Consider the following 20,699-nt stretch of genomic DNA (forward strand, 5'->3'; position numbering starts at 1 on the left):
GGAAATGCCATTGAACTAACAGAAGAATCTTATATTTGTTTAGCTAAAAACAAAAGTTAGGAAAAGCCACTTTGTCAGTTTTCATAGTATACTTTTTTACTTTAGAAACACTTAGAATGTGATGTCACTTTATTGCAAAAGTTCTGTATCTGTATTGAAGAGTAGATTTATAACATAAACCAACTTAACCGTTTATATAGTTTCTCATTTCCTGTATGTCCTGATTAAAAAACAAACACTTGTTTAGGCTATCCATTAAAAAAAACTATTGACAAAATTCATAAATTATGCTAGGTGTTCTCTTTTCTCTTATAGAAAAGTAGCTTTATAAATTCTGAGTAATTTCTGGGAGGTATCTCACTAAAGGAGTAAACATTTCTGGGGACCTGTCATCAGCTAACATGGCAGTCAGCCTGCCTGTCACAGAAATTTCAGCACTGATCTCACGTAGTGAGTTGCTGTTTAGGATTCTTTGACCAGGAAACCCCAGGCTGAAGCCAGGGTAGGTGGTAGGGATTTTTGTTTGTTTTGTATTTTCCCCGAGCGTGTTTCTTTTTCCCCTTCCAGATCGGGAGGAGTGCGCTTGTGACCTCCTCTTCGTCTCTGCCTTCCTTCCCCTCCACACTTTCCTGGTCGAGGGATGAAAGCGCCCGAAGGGTTAAGTACACTCTGACCTGTCTGCTCTCTGGAGGAGGGGCAGTGCTCCTGGGCGCTTTGTGCTTCCCCTGGCCCTCCTGTCCTTCCACTAACTGCCCTTCTGTCCTGCATGAGGCAGTGCTCACCCCGGTGTCTCAGCACAGTGGCGCGCGGGCACACGCACACGCGCATGTCTGTCCGAAGCGGTCTCCCTTTGGTCTAACCCCACGTTGCTCAGTTTCCCTTAATATTTAACAGTGTTCACAGTTCACCCTATAACATTTATTTGAAACATACGGTCTTTTTAAACCTTCAGAAAATTAGCTGGCTGCTGGTTAGATATTGTAGCAAGGCAAACATGTCAAATTTGTCCAGAGCAACAGTTATCAGATATTTGGACCAACTGAAACACTAAGACCTCATCATGCTTTTTTTTTTTTTGTTTTAACCTGTTGCATTTTTTATGTGAATGCCATACCTGACGTACCCAGGTGTTGTAGTCCCTGTGTCCTACAGCAGGATTGCAACATGTGGCAGCATTGGAGGTGTAGGCGGCTGTTAGTATGAAGCTGTTCACTTGATGAGTTGGTCAAGGCCAGCTTGCTGATGTGTAATTTACATTCTCAGTAACCACACATGATTCAGATAAGCTCCTTTTAGAGTAGGCAGACAGCAGTGTCTATTAAGCACCTCCTCCACACCCAGCCTCTTGGTAAGTCAAAGGGTCCTAGGGACTCCCTGCTCCCAAAGGCACCGTCAGTTTAAAAAATCCTTTCCTGGGCCACCTGACTGGCTCAGTTGGAAAAGCGTGGGACTCTTGATCTCAAGAGTCCTGAATTTGAGCCCCACGTTGGGTGTAGAGACTACTTAAATTTAAAAGAAAAAAAAAAAAAAAACTTAAAAATCCCTTTCCTGCACAGAGTGCATGATGGTAAGCTGGGATCGTGGTGGAGAGAGCATATGCTTTGATGGCCTGAGTTCAGGTCATGGCTCACTCTTTCTTTTTTTTTTTTTTTTTTTTTTTAATTTTTTTTTTGACATTTATTTATTTTTGAGACAGAGAGAGACAGAGCATGAAGGGGGGAGGGGCAGAGAGAGAAGGAGACACAGAATCGGAAGCAGGCTCCAGGCTCCGAGCCATCGGCCCAGAGCCTGACGCAGGGCTCGAACTCACGGACCGCGAGATCGTGACCTGAGCTGAAGTCGGATGCTTAACCGACTGCGCCACCCAGGCGCCCTCTCACTCTTTCTTTAATAGAAGGATAGTGTAACCAATCCTAGAGGAGGGAAGGTGGCTGTGCGTGAGGAGCTACCCTCACAGATAGGGTGGGGTTTGCACTGGGCCTTTTTCCATTCCCTCCACATCAGTAGGAATGACAGAGTGGTTCTTTCCCACTGCAGGTGCCATATGGCTCATCGGGGCCCTTTGGGGCTCTCTTCCGCACTTGGAGGTAGTCGGTTGAAAAGCATTCTTGATGTACAATACTGAGTCTTGGCAGTTCTGAACTGCGATGTTTTTATTATGTTTTTTTTCGGTTAAACTAAGGGACAGTTAAATAGAAATGAAACGTCTCCTTTGAAATTTTGTTAATAAGAGTCAAGTAGACCTCTTTTGCCCACTGGGAGATTTGTCTTTTAAAAAGTCTGTCGTCTTTGGTAGTTTTGAGAATCCGTGCAAGGACTGCTTGCTGAGACAGTGTTTTATACAAGATTAACAGTTACATCATTGAAACTGATAATCTTGATTATTCCTGACTGCTTCTTTATGAGTTTAGGTATTTATGGCATGTCTGTATTCAGAGACAACTGCACATCTGTTCAGTAAACTGAACCAGCACCAGCTAGAAGGTAACTTTTCTACTAACAGCTTTGAGAGAGCAGCACTTTGAACTAATAGGTCTTGATCTTAGCTCTGCATGTGTACAGTAATTTTCATAAAATTAAATGCTGGCTAATTTGAAATCCTGTCCTGTGCTTTTGTTTGACAACGATGAAAGACTGAATCCGTAAGTAACTGATTTCCTGGATGGTTACTGCCATATGTTGTTTTCTGTGCTTGAGGAACGTTTCCTGAGTACTTTTATTAGATGTATGAGTTGTTACTCTTCTAAAATGTTTAAATGAGACCTGGTGCTTTTGTTAATCGTGGGGTGATGCATTTGATTTGTAATTATCACATTTACCTCAAGGAAAGCAAAAAGATTGATTATAAAAATGTGAGATTCTCTGGGTTTAATTCTGTTTTCTAGATATTTCCACTGGAGCAGCTCTGGATGAATTTTCTAGAATAATTATTTAAGTGCAAGTTTTTTACATTTCATTTATGTATGTGTGTGCATGTGTGTGTGTACGGACACACTCACGCACACACATACACTCATCCTTGTGTGTGCATATATAAAAACTAAAGGAAAAGAAATGTAAAGATTAAGCATTCCCTGTGCAAGGTAAGATGGGGTATTTTTGTTTGCTTGTTTTGGGGGAGCTTTTTTTAGATCACCTCTGGAAGAGCCATCTGTCCCCATTCCCTGCACTAGGTACAGTGCCTAGCTTTGGTCTTCCAGCTACACTTGTAGTGGTCAGTAACTCACTGACAGATTCATAAGGCCAGGTCAGAATAAGGCAGCGGTTGAAGTAGAACTGCTTACTGGTAGTAAACACAGGGATCTGGAAGGTTGTAGGTTTTATAGAACTCAGCTTTACAGACTCTCCTATGGCACCAAGCCAGTATTTTATTTTTATTTTATTTTATTTTTTATTTTTTATTTTTTTTTCAACATTTTTTATTTATTTTTGGGACAGAGAGAGACAGAGCATGAACGGGGGAGGGGCAGAGAGAGAGGGAGACACAGAATCGGAAACAGGCTCCAGGCTCCGAGCCATCAGCCCAGAGCCTGACGTGGTGCTCGAACTCACGGACCGCGAGATCGTGACCTGGCTGAAGTCGGACGCTCAACCGACTGCGCCACCCAGGCGCCCCACCAAGCCAGTATTTTAAATCATTTGCCAGATGCGTTTGAGTGGGAGAAGTATGAGTTCACGTTGAATTTTAGGATCCTAGCAAGTATCTTATCTTAGAGTGGCTAGGACCAAATGGAGCCCTCAGAAAAGTGGGAAAACCTCAGCCCACAGAAGAAGGGAGCCCTTGCCCTGGGAGGAGAAAGAGAGGCTATGGGGAGAGTAAAGCAAAATGTGGTGTGAATAAGGAGTCTTTCTCCACTCTGGGACTGACGGTCTTGCCTGTCTGCATCCGGCCTTCAGAGGGCCAAGCAGCATTACCAGCAAGGAGCAAATAATTGGACTTTATATAGACTCTTAAAACTGGTCAATTCTGTGGTAGCCATTTTTTTTGGATGAAGCTACAAGGTCTCCATAGGTTTAAACAAGGGTCTTAGTTTACAGCTGTATCTTTACCCACATTTTATTGCATCATTGATAAAATTCCTTAGTCACATGATTAACTTGGATTCAATTCAGGTATAAAGGTGGAAATCGCTCATATTTGTATTTTGCAAGGTAATCAGGTTAGGTTTTGAATCAGCTCCCACTGACACCTGTTCTGGATGAAGAAATTCTCAAGCACTATGGATAAAATAAATACTGAGGGGAAATTATGTTTATTAAACACTCCAGAACTAACATAGTCTCCTTCAGAGAAATGTGTTCCCCTTCAAATTCTGTCACCCTGGAAGGCCCTGTACTTTGCCATGCTGCCATTTGCCCCAAACATTTTTAGGATCCCTCTTTTGAATCTGTGCACCATTTTTTTGATCTCCACAGTTGCATCAGATATTTACATTCTAAGAGATAGATTTTTTGGGGAAACATAAAAGTGGTTGGAGACCAAGTGTCATGCCGGGTTAACCCATTTTGGTTCACAAACGACATGCAGCAGTAAGTTAATAGTGCTGGTTTTCTTGTGTGGCTCGTATAAACTGTCTCTGAGGGCAGTTCTTAGAGAGCCCTAAATGTTTGGAATGGTGACAGTCGTCAGGGCGCAAGGCATGGAATAGTGGAGGTGGTAGGAGACAGGACCTAGGTTCTCGCTGCTGGGTTTCTGCTGACTCTGTGGCACTGGCTTTGTCCCCCAGCTCTTTGGCCCTTCATTTTCTCATCTGGTATTAGAGTAGATAATCTACAGCTGGCTTCCAGTGCTGGCGGTCTCTGGGTATGTAAGCGCTGGCCTGTGCATTATATTACAGTTAAACTCCATATTCCTTAGAGAACCAAACACGGGTGTTGTCTTGCATGTCTGTGTTAGTTTATACCAAGGATCTGTTTATGGAGTTGCCACTGAGCTAAATAGAAAATGGTGCCAAGAAAAAGAGAAACCATTTCTGGGTCTACTATTCATCTTTTACTAAATTTTCAATAAAGGGTTGGCTCCTGGCCCAAGTGAGATCTGGGCCACAAAGGCTCCTTGGCCTAACAGGTAATGATTCCTAGGCAAGGCTCCCAGATGTCTTGTGCTCAAAACTGACGGGTGTTTCCCTTTTCTCTCTCAGGCATCCAGGCTGGAGAAGCAGAACAGCACGCCTGAAAGTGACTATGACAACACCCCCAATGACACAGACCCGGACGACACGGGGTACAGCTGTGGGAGGACTGCCCTGGGGCGGGCTCTCAAACCTGAGACCTAGTGGCCGTGCTTAGGGGATGCGATTCATCCCCCACGTGTCTCCACTCTATGTTCAGGTCCATAAGGTCATGAAATATGGACGCATAAGTTCATAGTCCAACCTCTTATCCCATATTACCCCAGGGGCCTGTTCTTTTACCGGCCGGTCACAGACCGTCTCTGAGTGTCTATAATGTGCTTAAAATCGGTATCTTAAGTCAACATCAGGTCGCATTCTATGCTTATACCCCAAGGGATGAGCTGGATTAGGGATGGCTTAATGACAGCACCTCCTCCCTGCTGCCATCTTTACCCTTTCTCCGGGAGTCATAATTTCCAGCCCCGTGGTAGAATGAAACAGCCGCCCCGTGAGCTGTGGCTGCCTGTTGTTGACACAGCCTCACCGTGAGTCCCCTGCAAGACAGGATAAAGGAAACCACAAGACACGAGAGCAGCCAGCTCATGCAGCAGCAGATGCACATGCAGTGGCTCCTGAAGGCAGAGCAGCAGCTCATGAGCACCTGTCACAGCAGGCCACTTCTTGAATGTCGGCAGGTCAGGCAGAAAAGGAAGGCAGAGGAGTGTGGTGTGGCAGGGCGATGGCTCAGTACCAGATACGGCAGAACCCCACGCAGCCCCAAGCCCCATCCTCCCCGGCACGGAAGACGTCATCCGGAAAACTGAACAGATCACCAAAAACATACAGGAGCTCCTACGAGCGGCTCAAGAAAATAAACACGACAGGTAAGGAGGTTTGAAAATCCTGCCTGGAAAAATGGACATGCTTTGCAAGAGAGGCTGTTCCATTAGGAACAGGGATTTTTTTTTTTTTTTTCCCCAATATACTGATTTTTTTTTTTTTTTTTTAAGATTTTTTGAAAATTCAGGTTTACATAACAGGCTTAAGAACAGATTTGTAGATTTGGATGGTGAGTTTTTTTTAACATGATGTTTTCAGTTTTCTGCATTCTTACGAAGGGCTCTGGAAGCAGATGCCTCTAGAAGTAAAATTGCAGCATGGTTGGGGTAGTGATATTGCTGGTGCTGGATGGTGAGGGGCAAGAAGCTGCTCCTTAGAGCTTGCAGTTGATTCTTCCAGCCACTGTGCTCCCTGTGTGTGCCCTTGCTAGAGTTGAGTTGGCTGGCATAAAAGGTATCTTTTTTTTTTTTTCTTAGTGTTTATTTTTGAGAGAGAGAGAGAAAGAGCATGAGTGGGGAAGGGGCAGAGAGAGAGGGAGACACAGAAGCTGAAGCAGGTTCCAGGCTCTGAGCTGCCAGCACAGAGCCTGACGTGGGGCTTGAACTCACAAACCGTGAGATCGTGACCTAAGCCGAAGCCAGACACTTAACCGGCTGAGCCACCCAGGCGCCCCTGGCATAAAAGGTATCTTGGCATGAACTTGATTTCTTAGGCCTCCCTCGTGTGCATGTATGTGTGTTCACGCGTGTACGCGTGCACAAACATCTAAGAAACAAGTGGTTTACAAATAACAATTGACCTGATCGTCACCTGCGCTCCTGAAATGAGATTCATCTTACTCTGAGCAGAACCATATCCTGCAAAGTTAGTTCTTCCGGTGGAGAAGGGACTGGCTCTTGTTCCAGCTCATCTTTTTGTTCCCTGAGCACGGGTTCTCTGAGAACTAGTGGTGGGTCGTTAACTGTCTTGAGCAGTGTCCTAGTTTCACATGGCCGGCCGCATCTGGACACACTCATGAAGCATTTAACATCCTCCCATTGGGTTTAAGAAAGCAGCAGAGGTCCATCGAAACCCCAGAACGATCTCACTGTTTGCCGTAGGTCAGTAAAGTTTAGCGCTCGGGTGAAGAGCTCCTTTGCGTGCAGTGCAGTAACAGAAGTTGTTCGGGGGACACGGTACTGCTCCTCTTTGGTCCTCTCTGTTCTCTCCTTCCACATAAAGATGGGCCAGAATCTTTTGTCTTCTCTGTGTTCCCGGTATCGCCAGGCTAGACTGCCCTGCTCTCCCCTTTCCCTTTTTTCTCTGCAGTTCTGACTTTCCCCAATGTCACTGTTTCCTACTTGGTGAGAAAGGAGCAGTCTGTGTTCAGTGAAGGATGAGCATTTGTCCTCCTGGATGGACTGCTGGAGGGTCCTCAGAGGTCCATGGGAATTAGGCGGCTGTTTATCTCTCCTTCCCAGGCAGCCTCTTTATCACACACTGCTCCTCCCCATCCCCCGCACTCCACAAGCTGCCAGTGCTTACCAGTTGACAACAGATTTACTCTAGTTCACAAGTACCATGCTTGTATTTCAAACAAACAAAAAAATACGTTTACATCGCATTGTCAAAAATAGAAACATCTGCCTAGAGGCTATTTCTGTCCTCAACCGAAAGAAATACGGTGCTTGGCACAATTGGGGAAGTTCCCCCCCACACACACCTTTTTTTTTTTTTTTTTAAGACGTACAAATCCATGCAAAAACATGAAGATCTGATTTTTTTTAAGACCCTGAGAAGATGATGCAGAGTTTAGTCATTAGTTCACTCTTTTTAGTTTAAATCAGAATTGACCTAGAGAATTTATGTTTTACGAATTGCTCACTGCTTTACTGAAGTCTCTGGTTACTTAACATGTGCGAGACACTTTCATTTATAACTCTGAGTTGTACTGATTAAACCCACGCCTTTTTGTCCTATTTTCTCCTCTTGTTTATCTGTCACCTGTGCTCACTCTGAGTAGACCAGCAGCCCATGTGGGCACACTCAGGCTTTGCCCCTGTCCCTTGAGCCTAGCAAGCTGCCCACAGTCCCCGCTTTCTCTGAGTCTGGTGTCCACCCTGAGCTTACAGCCCCACTCCTGGTCCGTCTCTGTCTCTTTCGCATACACACATGCACACACTATTAGACCTCACAGTATGCACACAAGCCTTCTTTGAGGAAAGATAAGAGCTGGAAGTTGTGAACATGAACTTTCTCCTTAATCTGTGCATGCTTGCTTTTGTGGCTCATTGAGGACATCCTAAAGTATTTCATACTGAGTGAGTTTTGGGGAGGTATCCTTAGGAAAAGCAAGGTGTCCCTGCTTCTGTGCAGCAAGGGGAAGGTTGAATCCTATTTTGGTGTCAAAATGAAGATGTTAACCAGCGTTAATGTATTTTTCACGGGCATGTTGGTTTAAGTAACATTTAGGCCTGAATCAGTGGCTGCTATAACAGGGTCTTTTTCTGAGCATTTGTGTGACCAGATGGGTTGTTGCCCCTTCATATTTACAAGTGAAATAACCCCTTCTGTGTGGGCCATTTTGTTACTATGTGGTGTGTGGTTCTGATTGCTTGCAAAGGTAAAAGTCAGGATTTCCCATTTGAAAGTATTTTGGGATAACATAAACCACTTTCTGGAAATGTAATGATTTAACTAAAACATAGCCAGTCTTAATTAAAACTTTTTTTTTTCAATTTTTTTAAACGTTTATTTGTTTTTGAGAGACAGAGAGAACAGAGCGTGAGCTGGGGAGGGGCAGAGAAAGAGGGAGACAGAATCCAAAGCAGGCTCCAGGTTCCGAACTGTCAGCACAGAGCCTGACATGGGCCTCAAATTCACTGACCTCGAGATCATGACCTGAGCCGAAGTTGGATTCTCAACCGACTGAGCCACCCAGACACCCCAGTCTTAATTAAAATAGTTTTGAGACTAGATTTCTTACAAAGATGAAGTACAGAGGTGCTTATGACAGTCTTTAAGCAGAAGCTAACTTCATGACTTAAAAAATGGGGAAAGAATGTTAGTTGTTAGGCTGGATGCTGAACAGGATTTGGTTCCATCTTGGAAGGGAAATTTTTAAACAGCCACATGGGTGCTTGTGGAAGGCCAAACCTGAATATTTGCACTGCATTTCCTAACATGCCACCAACAGGCTACCAAAGAGCTTTTCCCATATCGCATTTCCCTTTTGGGCTCTGTGGGTCAGCTCTCCCAGAAACAAAACCCAAGCCTGGGGGGCAGTGTGCTGTCTCAGAACTGTTGCTCAGTCCCATCTTCAGTCTGTCTTTTCTCTGCAGTAGTAGTTTGTAAAACATACTACTCAGGGCAGAAGCCTAATGTTTTTAAGGCACAGGAAACTAGCCTCATATGTCGCATGTTACAACATCAAGAATAAGAATCCTGAATGAAACCAAAGTCTCCATTCTTCCAGTTCCCATCACCTGAGAAGTTGGAATCACCAGTCACGAGTGGAAAGAGGCTGGCTATAAAGAAAGATGTAAATCTGTTGTGTCTCTGATCCCAGGAGAGGACTGTGGTGTGTCAGTGAGAGGCCCAGGCCCAGGTACTGAACAGCCGGGTTTGAGCTCAGCTCTTTCTCACCAGTGGTGGGACCTTGGGCAAGTTCTCTCCTTCTCCAGGCCTCAGTTTGCTCATTTGAAAAATGGGTGTGTTAATAATACCAGCCTCATAGGGCCATTGGGAGGAGCACATGAGTCTCCACAAAGTTCTGAGAACAGAGTTGGCACTCCATCAGTGTTCCTGAAAGCCTCAGCTCTCACACTGTCATTTAGGGGGCCCCTAGGAGGCCAGGCGGCCTGGTGGAAAGGATGAGGACAGGCAGAGCCAATGCGCTTTGTCTTCTTAGAGCTCGTGAAGTGAGCAGAGAGAGTGCCGGCTGTGTTCATGGCTGCCTGTTACAAACATAGTCATGGCAGCTTCATGAGAAAGTACGTAAGTGTCTGATCCAGTATAAGAGCTGACTCAGTGATTTCTCTTTACCCAAAGTAAAGCTTTCAATTCCCTAATGGTTGAGATGCATTTGAAGAGAAGGAATTTAGAAGTGTCCGTCAGTTTTAACCAACATGTGGGTGTTGAGGTGTAGGCTCTGGCTGTAATTTTTAAAAAAAAATTTTTTTTTTTTTTAACGTTTATTTATTTTTGAGACAGAGAGAGAGACAGAGCATGAACGGGGGAGGGGCAGAGAGAGAGGGAGACACAGAATCGGAAGCAGGCTCCAGGCTCTGAGCCATCAGCCCAGAGCCTGACACGGGGCTCCAACTCCCAGACCGCGAGATCGTGACCTGAGCTGAAGTCGGCTGCTTAACCGACTGAGCCACCCAGGCGCCCCCAAAATTTTTTTTTAAAAATTAGTTTTCTTTATTTTTGAGAGGCAGAGAGAGACAGAGCATGTGTGGGGGAGGAGTGGAGAGAGAGGGAGACACAGAATCCGAAGCAGGCTCCAGGCTCCCAGCTGTCAGCACAGAGCCCAACACAGGGCTCGAACCCATAAACCATGAGATCATGACCTGAGCCGAAGTTGGACACTCAACCAATTGAGCCATCCAGGTGCCCCAAGCTCCAGTTGTAATTTTTTTTTTTTTCAACGTTTTTTATTTATTTTTGGGACAGAGAGAGACAGAGCATGAACGGGGGAGGGGCAGAGAGAGAGGGAGACACAGAATCGGAAACAGGCTCCAGGCTCCGAGCCATCAGCCCAGAGCCCGACGCGGGGCTCGAACTCACGGACCGCGAGATCGTGACCTGGCTGAAGTCGGACGCTTAACCGACTGCGCCACCCAGGCGCCCCGCTCCAGTTGTAACTTTAAGAAATGTTTTCCAGTCCTTTATTTTTAAGTTCTGTGGCCTGTGCATGGGAATCCTTGTTTGTCTTTCAAGAAATTAGGGAGATGAAGCACCTGAAAAACAAATGACCTACTGGAGGGAAGTGTGAATATCTTTATAGACTGACTGTTCTGTGGGTTCCCCTAACTAGTCATGTATGTCACCTACGTCCCATGTGTGGAGACTTTTTATCAGAATGAATGAACTTTGGAGAAAGGGTGTGGACCCTGCTTCTTTTGGGGTGACATCCACAGTGGGCTGTCTGCGGCCTCAGCCCCTTCGTGGGGGACATATAAATGGAACCCATTCTAGCCCCCTGGTACTCTCTGTCTCTGTGTTATTTCTGCTGTCTTTGAATAACCTCTTCAATATTCTTGCAGTTATATTCCCTGCTCAGAGAGGATACACGTAGCTGTTACTGAAATGGCAGCATTATTCCCCAAAGTAAGTCACTTCCTACTTGGTTCAGATACCTTTTTCTTTTCATGTTTATTTATTTTGAGAGAGAGAGAGAGTGGGCGAGCAGGGGAGGGACAGAGAGAGGGAGAGAGAGAATCCCAGGCAGGCTCTGCGCTGTCATTGCAGAGCCTGACGTGGGGCTCAATCTCCTGAACCACGAGATCATGAACTGAACCGAAATCAAGAGCTGGATGCTTAACCGACTGAGCCATCCAGGCACCCCAGTCGGTTCAGACCCTTTTAAATGAACTGAAAGAAATTTTCTCAGGACCTTTTATATTAACCTCTTTGTAGCATACGTTTTAAATATGCAAACATGGGAATAATTTTGTCCTACACGGATCTTGGTTTTAATAAGAATGTGTGAGCACCGTGCTAAAGGCAAAGCACTAATAGGTTAAAATGGTGTCTGGAATATTTCACCCAAGTGGATTAACATTGTCAAAAACCACCTCCGAATAGGATATCCTACTAAATTGACACTGCATGCACTTTGACCTTTGAGTGCAAGCACGTGGGCATCTCGCACGCTGTGGGCCGGGCAGCTTGCCGTGTCCCGTGTGCTGCCTCTGGGGAAGGGCGTGACAGAACCGCCGTTTGCTGTGGAACAGCTTGAGCTGTCTTCACAAGAAGGCTCGTCCCCGCTCTTGGGCGTCCAGCCTGCAGTTCACGGCAGATGACTGTGTTCTTCCGCCTAGAAACCCAAGTCTGACACGGTGAGGACTTCCCTGCGCTTGCTGACGTCCAGCGCCTACCGACTTCAGTCAGAGTGCAAGAAGACCCTCCCGGGGGATGCCGGCCCGCCCACGGACATCCAGCTGGTCACACAGCAGGTCATCCAGTGCGCATACGACATTGCCAAGGCCGCCAAGCAGCTGGTCACCATCACCACCAAAGAGAACAACAACTGAGCAGCTCGGCGCCAGCCCTCCTATTTTCTAGGCTTTTTAAAAGTCCAGTTTCAAATGCAGACGTGGAATTCTGGCAGTTTTTACAGAAACAGACATTCAATGAAAGTTTAAAACTGTTTTTAAGAAACTCAGTATTATTTTTGCATGTTTTCTAACAAAATTTTTGACTATTAATTTAACCCACTTGCCTTATTTTGTGCTTGTCTGCCAGTTTCCTCTCCAGTGTTCTGTTGTGCTGTCCGTGACTGTTGTTGAGTTGATGGTCATAGTCATTCAAAAGCATAGCTTCATTGTTTCAAGTTTGTTAGAACTTTTCCATCCCTTTAAAACTGCCCGTCTAGGGTTAAAACTATAAATGAGATTTTTAGTGAAACATTTTCTGGAGAGAATTGGGTTAAAAAAAAAAAAAATTCCACTTCTGTTCCCTACCAAGCATTGTGCAATAAGCGAGTTTTTCCACCCTAGTGCAGGAATCTTTAAGTTTAGGGTGTTTCCAAACATGGATGTAGAGAAAGGACTTTGCCACTCTCTAAAAGTAGCGTAACAGTCTCACTTGGAAACAATGGACTGCTCCATTTGTTTTACCTATTCTGTCTTGGTAGACGTTCTTTTATTTGATGTTTCTGTCTTGATCTTCTGTCTCTATTTTGCTATCATCCTGAAGTCTCCGTGGTGCCAGATAAGTACTCATCCCCCACGTCACGTGTCCTGTGGCCCTGTCCAGGTGGGAGTGCTGCCACATCATCACGCGTGGTTCAGGGCTCTGCCTTCTCACAGGAAACCAGATGTGTCATTCCAGACGTGCGGCAAAGAGGAGCCACGTCCCACAAGCCATAACTTACTCTGTGCCACCCCATTCAGATACCACTGCCATAAACCATGGGAAGAGAAATTACCTGCTCCCTGACGTGGTAACATATCTCTTCCCCAGAACTCGATTACTCCTTTAACCACGAAAGCTTCGTCACATGGCCTGTTTGGTAAATCTCATCACCTTTAAGGACTTCTCGTAAGGTAAGGTGTCTGCGGTCAGCTGAGTTTGTTTCTCCTCCATTGTCTCGCTGGTACTTAAAAATGAGACATCCTCTTTCATGAATTCCTTAGAGAGTGTGCTCTAGCTGACCACCGGCTATCCCAAAGCTACAGAAGCACAGGTTTTAAGTTCTGGAACATACTGACGTTGGTTTTTAAGCTACTGAAGAAAAGACCTTTCTTGTTCTGAATGCTAAAGCATATTCCTGCCCCCGCTTATTGCGGCAGTTGCGTGGGTGTGGCTCAGACCCTGACCTAGACCAGAGGGGCCAGGCAGCATTGATGGAGATGAATGAAGTGAGCCAGGTGTAGAGCAGGGGCGGAGGGCAGTCAGGGAGCAACGGTGCACCTGATGGGGACAGCAGCTCCCCGGCCTCACCCAGGCTGCCTTGTGGAAAAGTGGGCCCGAGCTGGCCGGAGCTTTGATTTTTTAAGAGACTCCAAAAACATGGATATTATTTGTGCCATTCCTCTGTTTATAAATGTTGGTGACTAAACATTCTCAGAGCACACGTGCGGGGGAACTGTGACCTCCGGGCTGCCAGCTCACAGCCTCTGCCCAGGGGTCCTGTCAGCTGCAGTATGAGGTCGCACCTGGTTTACCTCCGAGCCTTACCTGTAACGTGGCCACCCCTACCCTGTGTTAAGTTGCTTTGAGTCCTCATCTTACCCATGTATTCTGTCCCGTAGTGCTCATACACGTGAAGAAGTCAAAGTAATCACAGTTGCCTAAATATGTGCTAAATAAGCCTGTGTTTTCACAGAACTGTTTGATTCACAAACATCTTTATAGCTTGACCGTATGCTGTCATGAAGGAAGCACCGTGATGGTGTTTGGTTTACTAAGGCCCAGCGTGTGGATGCTTTTGCCAGATTTTGCTACACTGAGTAGCGCGGGGAAAGGGTCCACATCTCCAAAAGACTCATCCACTTTTCTGCACAATCCTAAGTGCCATGTTCCTGTTGGATGCTGAGGGGATGCCTTCTACCTTAAATTAAGTTCGAGCCCCATCTGATAACCTTTGCTGCATGCTGCACATACTTAGCTGTCCCTTCTCTTTCTTGCACACACCTGCCCTCATGTTGGGCCCATGCAGGGGCCTCGGGGAAGCCCGGTGGCAGTCCTGGGCTGGTGCCTCGGCCTCCCAGGGAGGCCGGGCTTCTAAATAATGAGTTGTCTGCGGTGGGTGCGGTGGCGTCTTCACTGGAACACTCAAGGACTGGTGACGGAGGACCTTGTCTCTGTGCCCCTAGACAAAGTCCAAGAGTGTGGGACCCAGAGAGCATCTCCGATTGTAAGAGCGGCACAGACGTTTGCTCTGTCAACCCACAGTGCCAACGCCCCGAAGGAAGTTCTAGGTGGAGTGACGTGCATGACAGAGGGGCTGCCAGCCTCCCTTCGGTGCCCTGAACACTTCCTCACCTCTTCTGAGACCCAGTTCTGTTGTCTGAACGGCTGTTCACCATCTTTTGCACGTGTGTCCCGTAGCCTTGCACTAACGTCTGCGTTCTCTAAGGTCACTCGTCACTCTTAGTTCTCAAATCTTCCTCCCGCCCGAGCCGAGAGGACGGAGGTGCACTTTATGAAACTGGCGCTTGCTGAAGAGGAGACGGCTCCGCCCCGAAGCTCCTTTAGCTGAAGTCCTCCTCTGCCTCAGAACGCAAATAGTTCTTATTTGCCAAAGAACAGGAAATCGGGCCCAAAGATCAAATGCGGCATTTCATAAAATTGGAAGTGTAGACGCGCACCTCGGGAGCTGTTACCCCATGCCTCCAGGGATTGATGCTGCGGAACCAAGAGTGAGGCTAGCATGTGTCTGTCCACAGCAGCTGTGAGCTCCCCAATCATAGAATGTTCCTTCTTTCCTTGTCCCGGTGAAAGGCACCCTTTTTTTTTTTTTACAAAAGAAAATGCTGCATAGGAAAAACGAAATGCCTTTTGTTCAGATGTGTTTTATCCATGTCACTCGTTATTCTGTACTTTTTGTGTTTATTGTACATTCTATTCCTGTAATTATTGTACAACCCTGTAAGCGTTGTAAAATCGTTTTGGAATTTGTGCCTGCTAGTTATGCAATAAACAGGCTCGATAGTGTCTTTGTGGTAATTCTGTTCACGTCAATGAGGTGATGTTTCCAGATACTCTGTCAAAGTTTCAAGAAAGTTCTCCCATAACCTAATCTTTAATGAGACAGTAGTGAATATTTTTCTACCCGGGGGACTCTTGTGAGTTTACAGGAATTACGACCTTTTTCCTCCTTGTGCTTATTAGCAGGTAGCTTTTTTTTTTATTTTTATTTTTTTAATGTTTATTTATTTTTGAGACAATGCGAGACACAGAGTGCAAGCAACGGAGGGGCACACAGAGGGAGACACAGAATCTGAAGCGGGCTCCAGGCTCTGAGCTGTCAGCCCGGAGCCCAACGCGAGGCTGGAACTCACGAACCGTGAAATCATGACCTGAGCTGAAGTTGGACGCTCAACCGACCGAGCCACTCAGGCGCCCCTTAGCAGGTAGCTTTCTTAAAAGAAATTGTGCATCAGGATTATCTGCTCCATTGATCTTACCATGATGTGTTCACTCCTAAAGTTTAATTTTTCAAATTCAGCAAAAGCCAGCCGGTCACAGTAGCCCTCACCTCCTTTACCAGATGAAGGAGTTGTGGGGTTATTTCGGTCTCTTAAGGCAGGTTCCCACAGGGACGATGGGATGTACCTGGTGGTTCAGTCAGGGCCACCCTTAGTCCCCAACAGTTGTCCTCTGGGGAGGTGACTCGGGTCTCTTCTCTCAAACAGAAGAAGGGGCGGGGCCTGGCCATCACAGTGCCTTTCCAAGCAACAAGGCTGGGGAAAATGGAGCATTCTCTCTCCGTGAGCCGGTTTGAGGCCCCAGACCCAGCAGCTCACACCCGGGAGGCTCTCACAGGCACCAGCGTCTTGGCCCCCGGGAGGGCTTGCTGAAACACAGCCTCCGACTCGGACCATAGCTGGGGAGTTGGCATTTCTGACAGGTTCCCAGGAGGTGCTGCGCCCACTGGTCTGGACCCATGCTAGAGAAGCACTGCTGTAGACCGTCCACAGCCCCCCACCACGCACCTCCTCGCCTTCTGATATTAGACATGTCTTCATAAGAATTCTAATGACCACTAGCTTGTATCAGCTGTTGGCCCTGCGAGACGCTGTGCTGGGGTCTTCCCATGTATTCACGCATTTAGTCCCCCCGCACCCTGTGGAGCAGGAGCTGTTCCATTGTGCGGTGGGGAAGATCACCCCCTGGGGAGTTGAAGCCCCACATTGGGGAGCATGTGACTTATCCTTAGTCCGGTTGCTCTTCCCGTTAATCGGCCCAGTTGGGTTTTCCTGACCCTGGCCCATTACTGCAGTCTCAGAAAATGTGGAGAAGCCAGAGGGTGGCCCTGTTCTCCCAGGGTCGAGATCAGAGATCAGAGGGGGACCGGTGCGTGATGTGAGATTGTGGACAAGTGGGGCACAGTCGGCTTGTGACCCCTAAGATGGGACCCCTCCGGCGTTTGCCGGATGACCCATGAAGACTGTCCACTGGCTCCCAAGTACTGTGAGCAGCGCTTTCTCACCTGTGCGGCTGCACTGTGGCAGCCTCACCACAGGGACAACTCGGCAACCACCCGACGGTGACCCGCTGCCCAACACACTGGCGTGCAGGAATGTCTGGGAGCCGGGCCCCGTGGCCCACAGACGCCAGGCAGGGGACACTGTGGTCCATGCCTCTGCCAGCCAGCCACCCTGCCAAAAGCCAGGGCCACATGAGGTGGGACAGACTGTCCCACATGAGGTGGGACAGACTCCCTCCTCACTGCTTTATAGGGGCTCGGTCAGCCCACCACGGAGCAGGTCCCCAGGGGAGGGGCTGCCGGGGACAAGGAGAGGTGTGTGCGAACCTTGCTGCTTCCCTCCTCACTGCCATCTTCGCTCCCACCCAGGCTCTTGCTGCACAGCTTCCCGACTATACTCCCTTCCCAGGCCCCCAAAACTGCCTCAACACACTGAGAACGTCTGCCCCGTTTCCCCCAAATGCAGCTTCTCTCCTAGGACCCACCTTTCCTCCTCCAAAATCCCTCTTCTCACCCCTTCCAGCACCTTCCCTCCCTAGGGACTCCTCTTCCCCTTCTCTTCCCTCTCAGCACCCCTCCCCCGTTCTTATAGCAGGGATCCTTGTCCTGCCCTCCCCTTGGCCAGCTCTGTACCCATCTCCCTCAGAGCTCCTTCCTGGCCATGGCCTTTCCCCATTGCTCTGTCCTGCAGGCCCTGTCTAGCCCATGGGCCCGGAACACCTTAAGGACAGGGAACTTTTGAAGTCTAACTTGGACCCCCTTCGGACCTCAGATCTAAGATTGGCCTGGGCCTCCCCTTGCACCACACTTGTTATCTGCTTCCCTCTTCCAGCCCTCCCCTTCCCAGGCCCTCACCCTTTCAACACTTCCCCCCAACACCTACCCCCTTCCTGCACACAGGGGCTGAGTGAATACTAGCACATACTGTGGGTACCATTTCGTAAAGTAGGAACTGAGACTACCCCCATTTTGCAGATGAGGAAACCGAGGCTCAGACCTCAAAGCCCAGTTGGTGGTGGTGCAGGAAGTTAGAGCATGGGGCCTGTGCTCTTAATTACGGGGCTCTGCTGGTGCAGTGGACCATCTGAGGAAGGCGGCTGGAGGAACAGGCAGGTGGCAGAGCCTCTGGAAGCAGAAGAAGGTGAAGGCCAGCCTAGACCTTGGCAGAGGTAAGGTGGGAAGGAGACGTGGAGCAGGCTCAGTGGCCCCCATCTCCAAACATTCCGCTGGCCTGGGAGTGTCAGAAAGACCGATGCTGGTCTCTGTGTGGTCCTCTGCCCGCCTGGCATTCCTGGAGGAATGGAGTCTGGGTGGCCGCGTTTGTGTTGAGTCTTTCCATTCCTTACTATTGCCACAAATATTTCCAATCGTTTTGGTCTGCTTCAAATTGAGACACTCGGGAACCACTGCTCAAGTGAGACTGATCCGTGAGTGGAGGACATTGCCCGTTTCACCAGTTGCAGTGATTGGGGGACCTCACAGATTCCACATGGCATGTTGACTGCCCCAAGTCAGCCCTTCTGGAAGGAGAAGCCCTGTACCTGCTGCTAGAAGGAGGACTCTATTCACAGCGCGGCACAGGGTAGAGGGGTGTCCACCCAGCCCTAGAACAGGGGGACAACTCCCCATGGAGGGTGGAAGCCTGAATCTGACCTGCTTCTTCCAATTAAAACAAGATGAAAATCCTGCCCAAGTCCAACAACAGAGACAAGGGTGATTCCGCCACAGGCAGGTTGTTTCCTAGGGGCAGGGAGGTACCCGCTTGTCAGGAAAACAGGTCCACTTGTCCTTTGCGCATTGTTTCTCTTACCACACCCACACATTGCTGTTCTCCACATTTCACAGATGAAGAACTGGGCCCAAAGAGAGGTCACCTGGCCTCTGTGTGGCAGACCGTCAGGACAAGAGCCCAGGCCAGTCAGGGCCATGCTCTCTGCTCTTCACCCATACACTTTGCCACCGCCCCCATATGAATCTAAATACAGAAATATGTCTGCCACATCTGCATCAAATTATAAAGTGACCACCTAGTCCCCGTGGGCCCCTCCTTCCCCTAGACTTTCGTGTACACTGCTTCCTCGTTTTTTGGTTCCATGCCGTGTGTGCGCCCAGCCCTAAGAGCTTTGTTTCGCCTGTTTTCAATATGTGAATGGAACCCTACGGATGTATTTTCTTCTTTCCCTCAACATTGTGAGTTAACTAGGTCAAAGTGCATGCCTCTGCTTAGATTTTCCATGCTGTGTAGCATTCGTGGAACGTATACACACGATTTATCTAGTATTTTATTGACAGACATTTGAGTTATTTTTAGTTGTTGGCTCTTATGAAGAAAATGCTTTGAAAGGTATGTCTTTTGGTACATATAGGACTCTACTTCTCTAGGGGATACATATATGCCTGGGTGTGGAGCCTCCCGGTTCATTGAGAATGTGCATCTCCAAAAGTAATGCTGTTTTTATTCCTTTTCCCAAAGTGTTGTACCAGCAGAATATGAGATTCCCCATTGTTCTGCATCTTCATGAACAGTGGTATAAAAAGCTCTGCTAATTTTGTCAATCCAGGGGCACATGGCTGGCTCAGTCGGTGGAGTGTGTGACTCTTGATCTCAGTGTTGTAAATTCAAGCCCCACGTTGTGGGTAGAGATTACTAAAAAATAAAATCTTAAAATGTTTTTTTATCAATTCAGTGGGTTTGTGGTAGTATCTCCTGGTTTCAGTGTGCATTTCTGTGATTATAATATGGTTGTGTGCTTTTCCGTGTTATTTGCCATTTAGATTTCCTCTTTTGTGCGGTGCCTATTTGAGTGTTTACCCATTTTTCCATTAGATTCTATTTATTGTTTTTATTATTATTATTCATAGGAATTTTCCTTCTCTTTTTAAGTTTATTTACTTATTTTGAGAGAGAGAGAGCAAGCATAGGCAGGGGAGGGGCAGAGAGAGAGAATCCCAAGGAGGCTCCCCCTCTGTCAGCACAGAGCCTAACGTGGGGCTCAATCCCACCACCCTGGAATCATGACCTTGAGCCAAAATCAAGAGTCAGACGCTCAACCAACTGAGCCACGCAGGCACCCCTGCCTTTTTCATTTTTTAAAAGTTTCCCCTTATTTCAAAGATTATGTTCTCTGTGTAAAATACAGAAAAGCACCCAAAATGAAAAATAGCCATTATCCCAACTTTTAGAAATACCCACAGAGTGTTTTGTTTCCTTAAAAGGGCCCTTGAATTATGTAAATATTGCCTTTGGGCTTTTTAGTTCTTTTTAAAACTAACCTCTATACCCAATGTGGGGTTTGAACTCATGACCCAAGATCAAGAGTTGCGTGCTCTACTGACTGAGCCAGCTAGGCAACCCACTTTTGGACATTTTAACACAGCATGAACATTTCTGCAGAACTTAAAAAAAAATAAGCATTCCATTTCATTTTAATGTACCGCATAATAACCAAAACTCAAACAGCCTCCCAGTGTTGGACATCCAGGTTATCAGTGTTTGCTGTTGTAACTAATGCTATGAGGAAAACCTTTGTACCAATCTGATTGTTATGTATATTTCCTGGGCCAGGAGGTAGCATGGCACACACATTCTAGAGAAGAAAGTGAGGTGAAGGGGTGACTTCAGACAGAAGTCAGTGGTAGCCATGAAAGATAGGGGCAGAGGGAGCAAAGTAGATGGAAGCTGCAGGAGGTCGGAGTAACAGGACTCACTGCCCCTAGGCTTATGGCTCCCGCAGCTGGCAGGATGGATGGTGGTGCCATTGACTTATCTGAGAACACTGGAGAAGAGCCAGATGGTTGTTGCTGTTGCTTGACTTAATGATAGTTTAGTAGGAAAGATCATTTGATAGTCTTTTTGTGCTGAGTTTGAGGCACCTTTGAGGTGCATA

General features: G+C 47.2%; 1 protein-coding gene across 21 annotated transcripts in view; it reads left to right on the top strand.

Annotated features, from left to right (window-relative positions):
* The window catches only part of GIT2 (GIT ArfGAP 2), a 54,023-nt gene extending 38,706 nt beyond the window's left edge, over window positions 1-15,317 (top strand). For 10 of the 21 annotated variants that reach the window (XM_058690992.1, XM_058690998.1, XM_058690991.1 and 7 more), the window contains 5 exons: window positions 568-657; window positions 5,142-5,224; window positions 5,810-5,998; window positions 11,201-11,264; window positions 11,978-15,317. In XM_058690992.1, coding sequence (XP_058546975.1) covers window positions 568-657; window positions 5,142-5,224; window positions 5,810-5,998; window positions 11,201-11,264; window positions 11,978-12,190 — 639 coding nt within the window. In that variant the 3' untranslated portion in view covers window positions 12,191-15,317. Of the gene's footprint in view, window positions 1-567; window positions 3,084-5,141; window positions 5,225-5,809; window positions 5,999-11,200; window positions 11,265-11,977 lie in introns of those variants that run through there. The other 11 variants (XM_058691001.1, XM_058690996.1, XM_058691004.1 and 8 more) reach the window with 4 other exon arrangements.
* Window positions 15,318-20,699: the final 5,382 nt, after the last annotated feature.

This window comes from Neofelis nebulosa, chromosome 11 (assembly GCF_028018385.1).
Source record: "Neofelis nebulosa isolate mNeoNeb1 chromosome 11, mNeoNeb1.pri, whole genome shotgun sequence".
In the NCBI taxonomy this organism is placed as follows: domain Eukaryota; kingdom Metazoa; phylum Chordata; class Mammalia; order Carnivora; family Felidae; genus Neofelis; species Neofelis nebulosa.